General features: G+C 43.6%; 1 protein-coding gene across 2 annotated transcripts in view; it reads left to right on the forward strand.

The window, feature by feature from the left end:
* PIEZO1 (piezo type mechanosensitive ion channel component 1 (Er blood group)) overlaps positions 1 to 17,873 on the forward strand; it is a 192,496-nt gene that overhangs the window by 136,937 nt on the left and 37,686 nt on the right. For both annotated transcript variants that reach the window (XM_066583095.1, XM_066583096.1), the window contains exons 17-28: positions 3,013 to 3,101; positions 6,477 to 6,637; positions 6,831 to 7,007; positions 7,330 to 7,455; positions 8,346 to 8,546; positions 9,646 to 9,850; positions 9,941 to 10,045; positions 11,416 to 11,569; positions 12,893 to 13,136; positions 14,463 to 14,559; positions 15,414 to 15,582; positions 16,886 to 16,975. In XM_066583095.1, coding sequence (XP_066439192.1) covers positions 3,013 to 3,101; positions 6,477 to 6,637; positions 6,831 to 7,007; positions 7,330 to 7,455; positions 8,346 to 8,546; positions 9,646 to 9,850; positions 9,941 to 10,045; positions 11,416 to 11,569; positions 12,893 to 13,136; positions 14,463 to 14,559; positions 15,414 to 15,582; positions 16,886 to 16,975 — 1,818 coding nt within the window. The remainder of the gene's footprint in view (positions 1 to 3,012; positions 3,102 to 6,476; positions 6,638 to 6,830; positions 7,008 to 7,329; positions 7,456 to 8,345; positions 8,547 to 9,645; positions 9,851 to 9,940; positions 10,046 to 11,415; positions 11,570 to 12,892; positions 13,137 to 14,462; positions 14,560 to 15,413; positions 15,583 to 16,885; positions 16,976 to 17,873) is intronic.

A 17,873-nucleotide genomic window follows, 5' to 3' on the forward strand; every position in this document is an offset into this window, starting at 1 on the left:
CATTCAGTGATGTCAGTACTCGAGTACATACGGTACTTTTTTTTAAAAGTCTATTACCACATTAAAGTCCTGTGAAGGTGTAAAGCATTGGACAATTAGAGGGATCAGAAATGCGTTTAACCAGAACACAATGATATTAATGGCCTAGGTTAATATTTGGTCATGTTCCTTTCCATCTAAGATAAGTGGTCTCATGTGTTTCTGTGGTGGCCCAATCACTATATCCTTTATGGCTTTTTATCTGAAGCTTTGATAAGGTTTGTAAGATAACAGACCAAGCTTATTAGTCATACACCGCCATATTGTAAAGTGCTGACGGTCACAATGTTGTGTGTAGTTTTATGCTTTTAGCCTTTGCTGTGTCAGTACTAACCTCACTGACCACACTATTCCAACCTTCTCTGTCTGACACTTTCTTCTTTTTGTGGCTTGTTTTGTGCAAGATTTACCCGCCTCAAGACCAAGCCTGTTTGTGCCTTAATGACCAGGCCACATGTTGGAAATCTGTGTAACTTTACCTGAGAATAGCTCTGTAAGGGCTCACTCACACGGACGTCTTTGTACAGCGTTTAGCGCTGCCTTTTCAGCGCTGCGCTAAACGCCGTACAACCCTCCCATTCATTTCAATGGGGCTGTTCACATGTGTCAAAACGCTGCGCTTTGACAGCGATGCATGTCCTATCTTTGACCATTTTCAACCGTGCGGCGACCATTGAAATGAATGGGCAGCGATTCCAGCGCTGCTGAAAACGTGGCACAACTTAGTCCCACGTTTTCAGCAGCGCTAAACGCAAGCGCCAGCTGCATCATCAAAAAAAAAGGCTGCTGAGCATTTGTCATGGCCGACAAAGCATCTATTGCTAGTGACGGGGATTGAAATCCTTGCCTCCAGCAAGAGATTGCTCTGATTGGCTGAGCCAGCTGAGTGTAAGCTGGCTCTGCCAATCAGAGCTGGTGCTCGATGCACCAATTACAGCCATTCAATGAATAGCTGTGATTGGTGAATACAGCGCTGGCTGGCTCATCTGACTCAGCCAACCAGACCAATCTGTTGCTGGAGGCAAGGATTTCAGTCCCCGTCACTGGCAATAGATGCTTTGTCGGTAAAGGACAAGTGCCCCCCGGCAGCCTGCACGGAGATCAGTGGCGGGGACCCAGATAGCACCACCTACGCGAGTTGAATTTTTTTTTAGCATTCTTGGCTGTGTTGTCAAAAGTACATGACAACGCAGCTGAAACTGCAGTAAACACAGGCCTCACTAACATTGGGCATATTACACAGTGCTTAAAGCCCATTGATTTCAATTGGGTCACTCACCCATTTTTTTTCAGAAGTGTAAAAAAACCCCGCAGCATGTCCCATTTTGGTGCTAATTATGCAGCAATATGGACTATGAGGATTTAAGATACTAAGCTAACAGTATGTACTTGCTTTGTAATGTGCATTTTACCCACATCAAAGATTTGCACATAATACATGGGACACAAGGCTTGTGTGAGCACTAAAGGTTTTACACGTCCAGATAATCCTGACATTATTGTTTCATCACATATTATTCTTTATTTGGTAGTAAAAGTAGACCAATACTCGACAGATGTCATCTTCCTATGTAGACTTGTATATGTACGAGGGACAATAACAGCTCAGCGATATGTTCAGGACATCCTGCAGCCACGTGTGTTCATCTCATGGTGGCCTCCAAGAGGTATTTTCCAGAAGCATAATTGTCAGCCGCACAGACAAAGGGGTCACAGGAATGCCTATACAATATTGTCACACTTCTGTGGCTGCCCGTTCACCAGATTTATTGTCAATAGAACATGTAAGGGACCATCTGGGATGCCAACTTCAACAGCCTACCATCTAGAGGCTCAGTTACAGCAAAAATGGGGCAATATGCCACAGGATACCTTACGGAATCTGTGTACCTTCATGCCCGCTTGTATCACATCTTGTATCCAAGCTAGATGCGTCCCAACAGGATACTAGAGCCTCCATGCCAGCCTGTATCACATCCTACATACAAGCTAGAGCTGGCCCAGCAAGGCACTAGATCCTCCAAGCCAGGCCATATGACATCCTACATACAAGCTAGAGCCGACCCAGCAGGGTACTAGAGCCTCCATGCCTGCCAGTATCACATCTTCTATGCAAGCTAAAGGGGTGGCCCAACAGGTTACTGGAGCCTGCATGCCCGCCCGTATTACATCTTGTATCCAAGCTATAAGCAGTACAACAGGGTACTAGAGCCTACATGGCCACCCGTATCACATCTTGTATTCAAGCTACAGTCGGTACAACAGGGTACTAGAGCCTCCATGCCCACCCGTATCACATATTGTATCCAAGCTATAAGCAGTACAACAGGGTACTAGAGCCTACATGGCCACCTGTATCACATCTTGTATTCAAGCTAGAGGTGGAACAACAGGGTACTAGAGCCTCCATGCTCGCCGGTATCACATCTTGTATCCAAGCTAAAGGCGGTACAACAGGATACTAGAGCCTCCATGCCCACCTGTATCACATATTGTATCCGAGCTATAGGCGGTACAACAGGGTACTAGAGCCTCCCAACAAGGGGTCAGTTCTCCACAATAAATGATCCCTCTGATATTGTAATCACTAATTCATATCAATGTTACAATTACACAGAGAATGTTCATTCCATTCTGACAACTTCTAGGAGATGCGTCTGAGAATGAGTGTACATAGACAGCTGACAGGCACATTATAAGTGAATGGGTTTTTTTCCCCTCTAAGAAACCAGATCCTCATAGAAATAGCGCCACCCCTGTCCATGAATTCTGTCTGCTATTGCAACTCATTCACATTCAAGTAAAAGGCTCTCAACTACAATACCAAAGCGGCCAAAGCTAACCCTTGTTTCTAATCCTCGATATCCCCTTAAAGTCACTTATGTATTGAGAGTGAACGCAAGGAGCTTATTAGATTATTTGAATATTCATCCATTTTTATGAAATTTTAATTTTTTTAAATTTCCTTGGTAGTGAGCCAAAGGAAGAAGAGGATGCCGCTGCTTCTGCCAGTGAAGGAGAAGAGGAAGAGGACTGTACAGAAGATGAAGGTTTGACTGAAGGTGAGAACTCTAAGAATTGTTACGCCCCATTCCAGTGATTATTTCATTGGGGTTTCAGAGCCAAAATGTTACTCTGAAGCTCCCTCTGCAGAGGATGAAGAGCATCATGGAGCAGGATTGCATGGTACAGATAGACTTCTTGGGTTCTCCTACAAGATTTTTGCATCTGGATTCTATTTCAGTCTTCGTGAATGTGAAGAGGAACATGTCCATGACGAGTATTCAGTATGCAGAAAACTTTATAACCTGGCACTACGCACTTAGTTTGTGAAGCGTTATGCCTAAATAGAGATCAGCCATAGGAGTCGGGGGGCAGAGGCCGGGCTCTCTGCCTAAACATCAGTATTCTAAATGGCACATGGCAGTTGGGGCCCGGTGGCAGATTTGGTGTTTGGGCAACGGAATACTGATGAGTGAACTTTGGAAAGTTTAGTTTGGCTGGGCTAACGTTTGCAAAAAATTAGGTATGAACAGAACCAGTTCACCAGAACCCCTAAAACTAGCGCATAATACTGTCGTGTAAGAGCCATAAAAGCCCTGTATAATACTCGGTTTTTAGACCGTGTTATAGACCAGTGGTCAGGACTTGTGTTGAGAGAACCGAACCAGTAGAACCCAGTTTCAGGTTGAACTTTGCTAAAACTTTGACGAACTGAAGTTTTAGCAAAGTTCAACCTTAAACTGAGTTCTACTGGTTCGGTTCGCACAACACCACCCAGGAGCTTTCTGTGTGATTAGTTGAACTTTTTTTTCCGATTTGGTTTGCGGACTTTCATAGATTGTGATTGCTATGCGCATCAAGTGACATTACGCTGGAACATAAATTTCTGGTGTCTTTGTAGTCTTACAGACAATACAGGCGGACTGAATGTAATGTACCTGGGAAAACAATACATCCAGATCAACAACGGAAAGCAATTGTTACCAAATGAGTCAGAAACAAATAGCTGTCCAGAATAGGGTGTATGCAGCATGGCAGGAATAGCTATTATATTCACTCACTAAGCACAATGGCCATTCTTTGCTGCCTTAGGTGCATGGAGACAATGGCTGATCTGTATTTAGGGTTGGCGCAGTGCCTCGCAGTCTGGGAATGGTTTTCTCTGTGCTGGATCCCCATGTCTATAATTACTGATTGTAGGCTTAGAATAAAGACGATAAAACTAATGACACTCCTCTACACATGGTATCTGTGTTGCAAGAGATGGCATCTAAATTAAGTAATAGCTCTGAGTAAGGGCTCTTTAACACAGCCATAGGTGTTTTTACGTGCGACCGCCGGCGCCGTAGTAACGCGTGAACAGGCGCACAAATCTAACGTTTGAGCGCCCGTTCAGACAGCACAACCCCGACGCATATACGCCGAGGCCGCAGTCCCGTTGGGTGTGGGGAGACAGCTTAGCTATCTTTCCGGCCCGGCGCTATATTGGCCCGGCCAGGCGCTTTAATGCTGCGGGAATACAGCCATGTGATCTGATGCATTGGAATCCAATGCATCAGATCGTAGCATATATCGTCTGGCTGTGAAAACAGCAGACGGTATACGTTTGGGTGAAAGAGCCCTAAGGGTGTTTTTAGGTGTAATGAGTATTGTTCAAAAAATTGTTAAAGCAAGCCAAAGTGAATGATAATTGTTCCATCTAAACACGAGAATCGTCCGCTTTTCTTTCGTCATTCATTTCATGCAGATATAAAAATCATCATTGGCACGTTCGCTTACATTCGGTTTAAATGGCATTTGTTACGACCTTCTATCTTCGATTCTCGTTCAAACAGGCTGCATGGGTGCAAACGAGAATCGTTTCAGCTAGAAGGACCCTAATCCTGGAGTTCAGTCTGGGGTCCTGGGTTCACATACTTCTCTTCCAAGTGCTCTATATATCTCTCACACTCCAAAAACATCATTGGGATGACAAAATAGCACAAGATTGGTTACTCTACTAGGGATAACTTTTTTTTTTTTACGATTTGGATTTCAAACCCTGTTTGCCTAGTTTATAAAAAAACAAGAACATTCCAAAAACATCCTCCAAAAATCAAAATCCTAGATATCTCTGATGTGCTTAAGGGGAAATCCTTGTAGATGCTAGATGGAACTGATGCAAACTGAACCAAACTTTGCCTAATGAACCCCCTTGACTGTAATGGGGTCAGCTTGGTTCCTGCACTTGTCCAGCCTTTTTTCCAGACTGTCTGGCATTTCATGCTGGATCGGCACTGCGGCCTTTGGCACAAATGTGAATACAGCCTAAGGCCTTAGTCAGACGGGCGTTTTTTTGCGCGATTTGCGGATCGCATGACGGATGCGCATCCGCAAATCGCGTGACCGGTGCCCGAAAATCGCCCGAAAATCTGCTCCTAGCCGCGTTTCATTAGAAACGGGCCGGAGCTGTCCAGCGCATTGCATTCAATGGAGCCGGCAATACAGCCCGCTCCATTGAAAGCAATGCGCTGCGGGCGAGTGTGGGATGAATTGTCGGGAAGGGCTTAAATATATAAGCCCTTCCCTGCAATTCATCCAGAAAAGTGTTAAAATAAAAAATATATATATACTTACCTGCTCCCGGAGCCGCACGGAACAGCTCTGCTGTTGAATGTATCTATCCTACTGTGTCATGTGATACAAGTGAGGTTATAAATGAGAGTGTCTGAGAGCCGAAAAGGGTCTTCTATCTGTGTTGGAGCAGGGTTCCATCTTACCTGCTGCTCGGAGCTAACACGGAGCACCATCGGCTCCCATGTTGGAGAAGATGGAAGAATAGGAACGACATCCCGTAGCACATGTAAAGTGGATGTAAACGGAGTGATGGTAGACCGGGGATGAATAATGGAGGAAAATAACCCCCAACCCAAACAAACAAGCCCCTGTTCAAAGCAACAAAATAACAAACATTATCCCCAGCCTTGATGGTAGAGCGAGAGAAAGAGAGAGACCGACCGACCCCCCCCCCCCCCAAAAAAAGGAGCTCAGGATCTGCCGTCCCACATACAAAAATGCTCGAGACTCCCATTGTAGTCAGTGGGGTTCATTACTCGAGTAGAGCTCTCGAATTTTACGAAAAGCTCGACTCTAATAACGCGGACCCGAGCATTTGGGCGCTCACTCATCTCTAGTCATTCGTAGTACAAATCTTCTCAAATAGGACAAAGGGCTCCTTTGGTCACCACGGACTCCAGAGCCCTTGCACAACCACGGACTCTGCACCCGCTAAAGTTAGGCCTCTGGTCTTGGTGCACAAGCATGTGCCTGTAACAGGTGGATTAGGGTGACTTCATATGTTCCCTGTTCCAAGTAGTATTTGTTAAAACTATATATATCTGGAGTGTAGCTAAATAATATATCTGCTGATTAACAATCATCTTCTCATATTCTAGTCACCCTCAGCAAGTGGGATTTGGTTGCCCAGCGTCTCACAGTACTTTTCTACAAGTTCTCAGAACTTCTTCACCAAGTGCAAGTCTTCCTCTGGCGGCTACTGGAGCTCCATGTGATGAAGCTGGTGGCTCTGTACAGTGTTTGGGTGGCCCTGAAGGAGGTGAGCAGAACTACAAATAATACATATTATAAGAAATGTTTGACAATCAAAGGGGGTTAGGCGTGGGCGTTTTATATATTTTTCAGTCATCACTATATAAGTGTTTTTTAAATAGTATAGATAGTACTAATATCATGTGGGTCATTCCTGATGACAGACAGTTAAATACCATATATGTTCTGACCTTTCTTAGGTAACTGTGATGAATTTCCTCTTTGTGATCCTGTGGGCATTTGCGGTTCCATTTTCTCGCTTCCACCATATGGCTTCTTGCCTCTGTACCATTTGGACATCCATAATCATTGTGTGCAAGATGCTCTATCAGCTCACCATAGTGAATCCTGAGGACTACTCTGTGAACTGCACACAGGTAATATAACATACATAGTATGTAAGGCCATTACCCCCTAATGTTGATCCAGTGAGTCTAATGCGGAGAGCAGCATTATATCCCAATTCTAAGGGTACCTCCACTGGGGATGCAGCTAGAGCAACCATTTAATCCAACAGCCTCTTCTGCACATAAGTTGTAAATTGAACTTCTACCAATTTAGGTAAATAACATAATTTAGGGGTAGGCAGTAGAACACTATTGAACTATATGCCATTTAATGGGGTTGTGTTTGCGTTTACTCATATCTGGTCTTATGGAAATTTCTCATAGATTAGGCTAATTCTTTATTATTGTTTAGCCACTTCCTAACGGCACCAATCTCCTGGAGGAAGAGATCCAGAACTCAGCATTGTACCGTGAACCAGTTGATCCTGCTAATTGGTTTGGGATCCGCAAAGGTCATCCTAATTTGGGCTACATCCAGGTATAGGATCTTCCTGATATAAAATTACTCTTGAATATTGGTTTCTCTAAACATGAAGCTGTCTTTTCTCAAAGTCTGGTTTCAATTGCCTGCCTGCATCAGTATATCTTCTAACTGAAACAATCATGGATTGGTCATTGAACATTTGCAGAGCAAGTTGCAGTTGTTAATTAGGGAATTTTCTGGTTTTGAAAGCCAATTTTGAAGTATCCAATTCTTGCTTAAAAACTGGGGTCCCCTCTCCATGGCCCTCACCTTCAGGGTAATTCAAAAAGAATGGTGCAGAAGTAAAGCAGATTTCATATATGAATTTTACATACAACCTCCAGAATGACATGGAAAGATAGAAGAACTTCAAGTTTTTATTGCACCTTACAGAAGTTTGATTCGGGCGCGGCTGGTGACATGGCAGATGTCAAGTAGTCAGTCCAGTTCTGCCCAACGCCTCCTGGCATATCCTCACATATTGATTCTACTGTAGCGGAGATGTGTCTAGTGTCACCAACGGCGCCCACATCAAAATTTGTAAGGTGCAATAAAAACTTGAAGAGTTCTTTTATCTTCTCATGTCATTCTGGCTGTTGTATGTCGATTCATGGATGAAGAAAGATCATTCTGTATTATGCGGAGTGGAGATAAACTCCAGAGGAACCGGCATGTCTATACATTACATAGACCGCATACTGATTTCAATGTAATGCCTAATTTCTCCTGTGGTGGTGCTACAGGCTTACTGAACACTTCCTGTGGGGTTCCACAACACCTAATCGTTGGGAGATCTTGTAAGCAGCTTATTGTCTAAAGTGTTGTAATATCAAGAACTGGTTGTCACATTGAAACATATGACATACATTTTTCTGCATAATGTTGTTTTATGCTTGTATCCACAGAATCATTTGCAGGTTCTTGTCTTGCTGACCTTTGAGGCCATAGTATACCGTCACCAAACCTTTTACCGTAAACGCTACCAACTGGAGGTACCCCGCAACCAGACGGTGTTTCCAGACGTGTGGCGAGAACATCTTGACCACAGTCTACTCAACTGCATCAAATATTTCATCAATTACTTCTTCTATAAGTTTGGCCTGGAGGTGAGGTCTTATGGGAAAGCCATTACAGTTATTATCCTCATAGCTGAGGAAGCAAAAGGGCTTCATGGTTTTCAGTTCTGGTTACATTTTAACATCAACAACTGAGTTTCTGCACTTAAAGAGAAACTATCACTTACATATCTATTAACCCTTTGCAATCCAATTTTGGATTTAGGGTTTCCTAGGGGGCTTTCTCTTTCTGCCATTATACAATGGCGCCATCTGCTGGCTAGAGCCAGTATTGTGGTATGGGACATGCTGGAGAGGCCCCCGACAACAGAGCGGCCAGTAATCTACAGTAAGAATACCCTGCCGGACGTCTTCTGACATTGGAGCTGTACACCCTTCAATCAGAATTAGAGATGAGCGAATATACTCGTTTCGAGTAATTACTCGATCGAGCACCGTGATTTTCAAGTACTTCCGTACACGGGTGAAAAGATTCGGGGGGCGGGGGGAGGCGTGGCGGAGCGGAGGGTAGCAGCGGGGAACAGGAGGGAGCCCTCTCTCCCTCTCTCTCCCCCCCCCCCCCCCACTCCCCGCTGCAACCCCCCACTCACCCACGGCGCCCCCCCGAATCTTTTCGCCCGAGTACGGAAGTACTCGAAAATCGCGGCACTCGGGCAAAAAAGGGGCGTGGCCAAGTAGGTTCGCTCATCTCTAATCAGAATGTCTTCAGATGTCAGACAGTGGATTGGAAAGGGTTAAAATAAGAACTCAATATTACCCTAATAGAGTTAAGGTGCCCATAGACCGAATTCTTGTTTAGCCGATAGCTATTCCTATGGACCCCTATACACATGCACACTCAGCTTGGGCGAGTATACATGTGTTCTCAATGGGGATAAGAAGGTTCTTCCATGAGAACAGAAGCTTGGGTATGTTGAAATCCAACCTGTCCGATCCTTTTTAATCCCAGACATCTGTCATTGTTGCAGAACCATTGCACATGAACCAATATTTAATGGTTGGCCGTTCTCGCTGAAATCAGCAGATTCGGCTGCCATTTATTTCATGTATATGGCCAACTTTAGACTAGTGTGTGATTTTCCGATTTCATGCATTCACTTATCTTCTATATCTCTTTTCGGTATCTCAGATCTGCTTCCTCTTAACTGTGAATGTAATTGGCCAGCGAATGAACTTCATGGTTATCTTCCATGGTTGTTGGCTGATTGTAATCTTGACCCGGCGTCAGAGAATGAAGATTGCCAAAGTGTGGCCAAAGTACTGCTTGTTTCTCATCTTCTTCCTCCTCTGGCAGTACCTGCTTTGCCTGGGTATGCCACCTGTGCTTTGCATAGGTAAGTGCTATCTGACACGGCACATTCTGCACCATTGTAACCATTGTTCTGCTATTGTAATTAATATATCCTTCCACGTTCTGCTGACAGAATATCCCTGGAGATGGGACAAGTTTGTTCCTGTGAACTCTGCTTTGATAAAATGGATGTACCTTCCGGACTTCTACACTCCTCCCAATGCTACCAACCTGATCAGTAGGTTATATTATCTAATTCAGTGTTATGGTCCTTGTAAAGGTGAACGATGTCCGAGTTCGCTCTCGGGCCGCCTGGTTATACAGGCAGATGCATCGTTGGCTTGTTCAAACGAGAAAATGTTCAATTGCTTTACTTAAACCGAACGATTAGTGAATGAGCCAGCCATGATTTTTATGCCTGCATAAAATTAGGGAAAACAAACGATTTATCGTTTATCATTTGATCGTTGGCTGTTTTTTTTCACTGAATAATTATCATTCATTTTCGGTTATTTGAACATTTTTTTTGTAACAATAATTGTTCCGTGTAAAGGGGCCTTTAAAGGGGTTCTCTGAGAATTTTACTATTGATGACCTTTCCTTAGGATAGGTCATCAATAGTTGGTCAGCAGGGGACCGCCACTTAGGATCCCTGCCCGTCAGCTGATTGCTGGATAGCACTGTCCGTGCGCAGTGGGCCGAAATTGGTACTGCAGGCACAGGTCTCATTGAATTCTAACCTGGAAAATATATATTCACCAGCAATATCCTCACATTTCTTTCTTTTTCCCTTTCCTTTCTCTCTCTCTCTCTCTCTCTCTCTCTCTCTCTCTCTCACTCTTTCGCTCTCTTTTTCTCTCTCTCTCTTTCTTTCTTTCTCTCTCTCTCTCTCTCGCTTTCTTTCTCTCTTTTTTTCTCTCTTTCTTTCTCTCTTTCTCTCTCTTTCTCTCTCTTTTTCTTTCTCTCTCTTTCTCTTTTTCTTTCTTTCTCTTTTTCTTTCTCTTTCTCTCTATCTCTTTCTCTCTTTTTCTTTCTCTTTCTTTCTCTCTATCTCTCTTTTTCTCTCTCTCGCTTTTTCTCTTTTTCTTTCTCTCTCTCTTTTTTCCCCTCTTTTGCTCTTTTTTTCTCTCTCCTTCTTTTCTCTCTTTTTTACTTACACCAGCTTGTATCCCCATCCTCTCAAATCTGTTACATGAGCTTTCAGACCTGATACATAATGGTGACATCATTTACTCTTAGTTGTTTGTTTACGGGTCATTAAAGCAGGAGAAAACAATATGTTCCATGTCTGTTCTTCTCCTTTAATCATGTGTCCTTACACGGTCTTCCCTTTATCATTGTGTTCTGTATACCAAACTGTTAAACTAGTTATTGAAGATGTCCAGCCTGTATGTATTTAGTAACTAGCCGGGACTCCCTATTGTAAACCAAGGATCACTCCACTTCAAAGTGAGCTTTGAACATTCAGTGTAACCGAACTGAGTGCATTAGACACATGTGGATTCGGCCTCTCCATACAATCTCTTGAAGTTCTGCCAGTTTCTTCACCTGGTCAGTTTCATCCTTCTTATGGGTTATTAGAATAAGTTGCTGATCTTTCTATTCTAGGTGACTTCCTCCTGTTGCTGTGTGTGTCTCAGCAGTGGAAAGTGTTTGTTAATGAAAGGAAGGAGGAGTGGTACACCGTGGCCGGGGAGAACACCGAGCAGATAGAGTTTCCTGGAGACAGGCCCAACTTGGTCCCAAACTTTATCAACTGTCGGTAGGTTCCTTCACATCTAATCCTTTAGAAAAACAATTTGAGCAAAACGGGCTGATTTACTAATCCTCTCTAATAATCATAATTAGACAATGCAGACTTACAGTTTATCACAGTGACTCTACTGGATGATAAATGGGGCACGTCTTTAGAAAACTTTGTGTAACTTTATACCAAGTCTCAGTTGGCATAGTTTACACCACTTTTTGTACGAAGACAAGCCAAGCATTTCCCTTTCATGATTGCTGCAGAGGAAATGTGATATTACATGGCGTTCGTTCAGATGAATGCAAGAATGGGAGGACTCTGTCCGTATGGGAGCCATTCGTAGAGCTGCCCTCCAGTGCAGGCATATGGACCGGGGTTTGTCTTCATGAGACAACCCCATTTAAAGGGATCATCCAGGTTTAAAAAATATGGTTGCTTTCTACATAAAATGACTCTATACTAGTCTATGCTTGTGTCCTGTATTGCAGCTCAGCCTCATTCAGCTCAACTCAGCTAAACTGCAATACGAAGGGACTGATTAAAAGGGTTGTACCGAAATCACAAGTTATCCCCTATGCACAGGATAGGGGATAACTTGCTGATCTGTGGGTGTCTTACTGCTGAGACCCTCACTGATGACGAAAATGGGGGTCACATGTTCCCCTCTGCATGTCACTGGGGGGATGCCTCACCGCTCGCAGTGATGTCAGGATGAATGGAGCACTGGCTGAGCATGTGCAGTCACCGCTCCATTAATTTCAATGGGGCTGACAGAAATACCCAAGCGCTTGTACTTGGCTATTTCTGGCAGCCCCATTGAAAGTGCATGGAGTGACAGTGTGCTTGCTTGACCGATGCTCCACGATGTGACGTCACCCTAGGAGTCAGTCATGACTCGGTACTTCCACCAGTCAGTCATGACTCGGTACTTCCACCAGTCAGTCATGACTCGGTACTTCCACCAGTCAGTCATGACTCGGTACTTCCACCAGTCAGTCATGACTCGGAACTTCCACCAGGGAAGTCATGACTCGGTACTTCCATCAGTCAGTCATGACTCGGTACTTCCACCAGGGACCTTTTACCAGTGGTTGGACCACCCAACGTTATACCCTATACTACAGGTAGGGGATAACTTGTGATTCTGGTACAATCCTTTTAATCACTGTACCATGATAATGTAATAATGAGTAAATGTTACTATTCTATTTAGCAAGTGCTAAATGAACTTGTTGGGCAGGAAGAGGTCTTCTAATAGCAGGTGTAAATGGAGTAATAAAGCAAAGTTGCCTTCGTTCTAAAAATTGGTCCTGTAAACAATAATATCTGTAATTGCAGGTCATATCTGGACATGCTGAAGGTGGTGGTTTTCCGTTATCTATTCTGGTTTGTCCTGGCCATTGTGTTTATCACAGGATCCACTCGAATCAGTGTTTTTGGACTTGGCTACTTAATGTCCTGCTTTTACCTCCTCCTCTTTGGCACGGCCCTTCTTCAGAAACCTGTGAAAGCCAGACTGGTGTTATGGGATTGTTTAATCATCTATAACATTACAGTCATACTATCCAAGAACCTGTTGTCGGTAAGAGTTCAGCTTTACCTAGAAACTATTTGAATTATGTTTTGTAGCTTTGGTGAATATCAATCCCTATCAATGACTTAAACAGCTTTGGTTTAGGCTCCTTGTGGACTAGCCAATTGTTGTCTACATGAGAGATTTCATTGTGGGGGGACTGCTTGGGACCCCCAAACCCTGATTGGGACATTTAAATATTTAAATGCCGCTGTCAGAATTGATAGCGGCATTGAAAAGCTTAAGAGCTTCAATCAGCGCTCACGCTGATCGTGGCTGTTGTGGTTGGGTGGCAGCTGTCAAAGATAGCCGGCACCTGAGTTGTATGGAGCTGGATTGACCCTCTATCCTGCTCCAAACAAAACCCCAAATCTCCATGATATCTAAAATAAAAAAAAAACTGAAAAACACTCCATAGTGCAGGATCAGCGGATTACAGGCATAGGGAAAATGGCAGCATTCACTTGTAATGGTTGTGCAGATGGCGCAACCCATATAGAGACCAAATATGCACTTTTCTTGTCCCTGTATTTGGTCTGATGAATACGCGGTCTGGCGCTGAAACGTGTCGCCCAATAAAAGACTGTTCCTCCATTCCAGTTGGTCTTCCTTGCCAGCAGCGCTGGGGGCCTTCTTTTCTCCTCTTCTTCCAAACCTTCAAGATGTAACTGTATGTCATGGAGTGTTAAGGGGTTAAACAGCAAAGCGTATGACATAAAGTACTTTATCTAGAGCCTGTGGCCAGCGAAGGAATGAAAAAGAATGTGAAAATATATCTGAATGCTAAGTTCTCATAAAATGTTCTCTTACTACAGCCAAATAAAGTATCTGTCCAAACACTTATTAGTCCTATCGGCTTAGTAAGGCTTGTTTCACATCTGGGTCGGAACCTTTGTCGCAGATCCGGCTGAAAATACCGGAAAATATTCTGTCCAAAAGTTAGACGGAAAGTGGGCAGACCCCATTATCATCAATGGGGTCCGCTCGGCGCTGTTCAGTTCCGTATAGAGACAGAACCGTTTGGCCACGGGGATTCCCCTTTCCTGCTCCATGAACGGAGCAGAAAAGCGGAATCCCCAGCGCAGATGGGAAACCACCCTCATCTGTTTTCTCTACACTATGTGCACTCCGCATGTTTTACCAACATATGGTCAAATCCAATATGCCTTGGGTTTATTATTGGTCAAGATCGAGGTGGGTGTTGTCAGCCTATGAGTGACCTTACGGGGTCCGCACTGGGTTACTTTATCTGGCAGGTACTATGATGCCCCTTTTCTATTCTTTACACCGAAACTGCTCTGTTTAGTATCTCAGGATCTTCTTTTTTTCTTCCAGCTCTTGTCCTGTGTGTTCGTCCAACAAATGCAGAACAACTTTTGCTGGGTAATACAGCTATTCAGCCTGGTGTGCACCGTCAAGGGCTACTACAACCGTGAGTACCGCCAACCCAGATCAAATGCCTAATAACATCAAATGCCTATAAAACTTGGAGTTCAAAATTATTCATGGATCTAATCCTTATGAAAAAGTGGCCGGTGAACGCATCAACCACTACCCTCTCCAGTTGACCGATTAACTCTGCACTTGTAGTTTCCCAATGTTGGCTCTTACAATAGAGTACAATATTGGGAAGATCCCTCATCCAGAAAAAACTTTCAGAACCAATTTAAATAATTCCTAAAGACTTATCTTCTCCAACCTTTCACGCTTGTATTAATGGAGTTTTTTAAAGGCCCATTTACACGGCCCGATGATCGCTCAAGCGACAGTTTGAGTGACAGCTTTGAGCGATCATTTTGCATAAACTATTAAGTAGCTACTCAGCTACTTCATAGCTATTTAGTGTGCAAATGAAGCCTTAGCTGAAAGCAGTTAAAAGCCCGAGGGCTCTTATCTGCTTTCAGTTCCCTTGTTCTCCAACGGGAAACAATGCTATCAGCACTGCCTGCGGAGAACTGCTGATAAGGCTGAACAATGAGTTTTAGGTTAGCCTGAATTTAATGATCAACTAGCAGTGCACGATGGCCGCTTGTTTAGACGCAAAGATGATTGCTCAAACGATCGCTCATTAGCTCCGTGTAAATAGGCCTTTAATGATGTATTTTTGGAAGAATTGGATGAGCTTTTCCTCATTTCTCCTTCCAAAGTTGATAATATCATACTATAAGCCATGGACATTGACTTTCTCTGTGCAGATCATTCAGAAGGCACGTTCCTCACCATTTCTATTTCCCAGCGGTGTATGATTCACCATTTAACTTCTTCCTGTCTTCTTTCTCTCTCCAGCTAGGGAAATGGACAAAGGTCATGACTGCCCGCTGCCTGTGGAAGAAGCCGGTATCATCTGGGACAGCATTTGCTTTTTCTTTCTCCTTCTGCAGAGAAGAGTCTTCCTCAGCTCTTACTTCTTACATGTGGTCTGTGACCTCCGCGCTTCCTCCCTGCAGGCCTCCAGGTCTGATTTCCTACCCTGCATACTAAACAGCAGTGATATAAAACATGCATACAAAAATAAACGACATTGAAATCTATTTCCTGTCACAAAGTGCACCCTACATTGTATATTATAGTTTTGTAGCACAAGCCCTTTGTATTTAAAGGGAATAGGTCATTTTCTTAGGACATATTCCATTTCAGTCTTGTTTTTGTATTTAACGTTTGTTTTTTAACTGTTGAAGACTTTTTGCCATGTCATTATGCAGGATATCAGGACTGGGTTTTTTTTTTTTTTTTTTTAATCATCAGTTTTTACACTAAGACTAATAATAGTGATACTTGCGGTTTTGTACACATCGGTTTTCAGCAGTCATCTCATTATCATCAAATGCCCAGATTACAGTAACCAGAAAGGGCCCCCTTCACACGGGCCGATAAATTATTCAGATTCCTGCATCGAGCGGGGATCTGAACCAGGGGCGTGACTAGAAGGGATGCCGTTGCTCCCGGGCCCAAGACCCTTAGAGAGCCCATAAGGCCTATATTCTCCATATAGAAAGCCTAGTAGTATGAATAAAGCATTCTAGTTACAGATTTTGCATTGGAGCCCAGAAGCTTCAAGTGATCCCTGATCTGAACGATTGCTGTTCGGCGTAAAGGCACGCCCTGACTGAATGTCGAACAAGAATTTGTTCGCTTCTTGTTCATCATTCAATTTTTGCATGCAGAAAAACTGACCGGCGGATCAGCCTGTGTAAACAGGCAGTTCTTCATCTATGAATGACTGCCTGTTTACTGTGAATGGAGGCAGGTGGACCGGAACAATTCCTGGCACACCCCGCCTCTGTTCATTAGCGATAATCGTTGTGTAAAAGCACAGGAACGATTATGGCTGGGACGACCAGTCTGGGCATCTGCGCCTGGCAGGTCGTCCTATGTAAAAGGGGCCCTTACTCCTACCGTATATATAACATTCATAATAGGTGCTACTCACAGCTCACCTCCTCCCCCTCCCTGCACAGGTCACAGAACATGCCCACAACAATCACTCATTGTAAACTTAACGCCCAGAATGAAAACGGCGAATAATTGGGATTTTAAAATTTAAATAGTGACATGAAAGATTTAAAAATATCACCAATAATTAGAAAAATAAGTTTAACATAAAAACTTGAACAATAAGTTGTTTTCTGATGACGCATGTGGCACATTCCAGTTACATCATTTTAATAGGCAGAAAAAATATCATCTTAAATTCTATTCTGCAATGTTGTGAGGTCTTCTATATGATGTGATTTATACCTATTTGATTTTCTCCGTAGAGGATTTGAGCTGTTTATGGCCAGTATTAGGAAAAACATGGATTTTCGCCACGACACAGAGAGAAGATCGCTCAGTCAGCTCAAGAAACAGTAAGTACCCATATTATCAGGCAGCGATACAGGCAATGGAATAGGCAAAAAATATGCTGCTTTGCCTTCTAAGGGGGTCATGCACACAGACATATACAGCTTTCAGATAAGGTAGAAAGTTTATAAAACTTTTTGTTGTCCATAGCAACCAGTTCTAGAGCAGTTTTTGAAAAAAAATAAAGGGCGCGCTGTGATTAATTGGTTGCTGTGGGCAACAGACAGTTTCCCTTTTTAGTTTTTTTACATATTGCCCCCAAGGTTATAAGGCATATCAGTGGATTTTGGTAAGAACGTCTCCCGCATCCATGTATTGTATGATCAGCCAGCTGTACATTCCCACAACTACCAGAGCTTCCATTTGATAAGCAGTTGTTTTCGCCGGACATCGTTTGCTCCCTTATTTTGTAGGTCTGAGGGGGAATAAAGTTTCTCCTTAAGCAGAGCGCCAAGTTGGTGTAGGGAATCTTCTATAGGCCATGCAGGTGCTTTTCCATAATGTATTTGCATACTTTTTCCCAGGGAGCATTGCATGGCCTATATATGCCAACTTGGTATTGTCCTCAAGGAGAAACTTTATCCCTCGCAGACCCACTTTAAAAGTCATTGACCCAGCCAACCAGTACTCTGCTCTGCATTGTTGAGGGGCAAACACCCCAACACAACCCGCCTGCAGATGCGTATCTCTTTCCTTCTAGAGAAGACTCTAGTTTGGCTTATATCCCTAGTCATGTTGTCGAGGCCTGTTTAACCCTTCCCAATCCACTGTCTGACGTCTGAAGACATTATGATTTAAGGCTGTACAGCCTGATGTTGGAAGATGTCTGTTGGGGTTCTCTTACTGTATATTGCCAGCCACTCTGCTGTTGGAGCCTATCCAACATGTCACCTCATGCAGTAC

Source organism: Eleutherodactylus coqui, chromosome 11 (assembly GCF_035609145.1).
Source record: "Eleutherodactylus coqui strain aEleCoq1 chromosome 11, aEleCoq1.hap1, whole genome shotgun sequence".
Classification (NCBI taxonomy): Eukaryota; Metazoa; Chordata; class Amphibia; order Anura; family Eleutherodactylidae; genus Eleutherodactylus; species Eleutherodactylus coqui.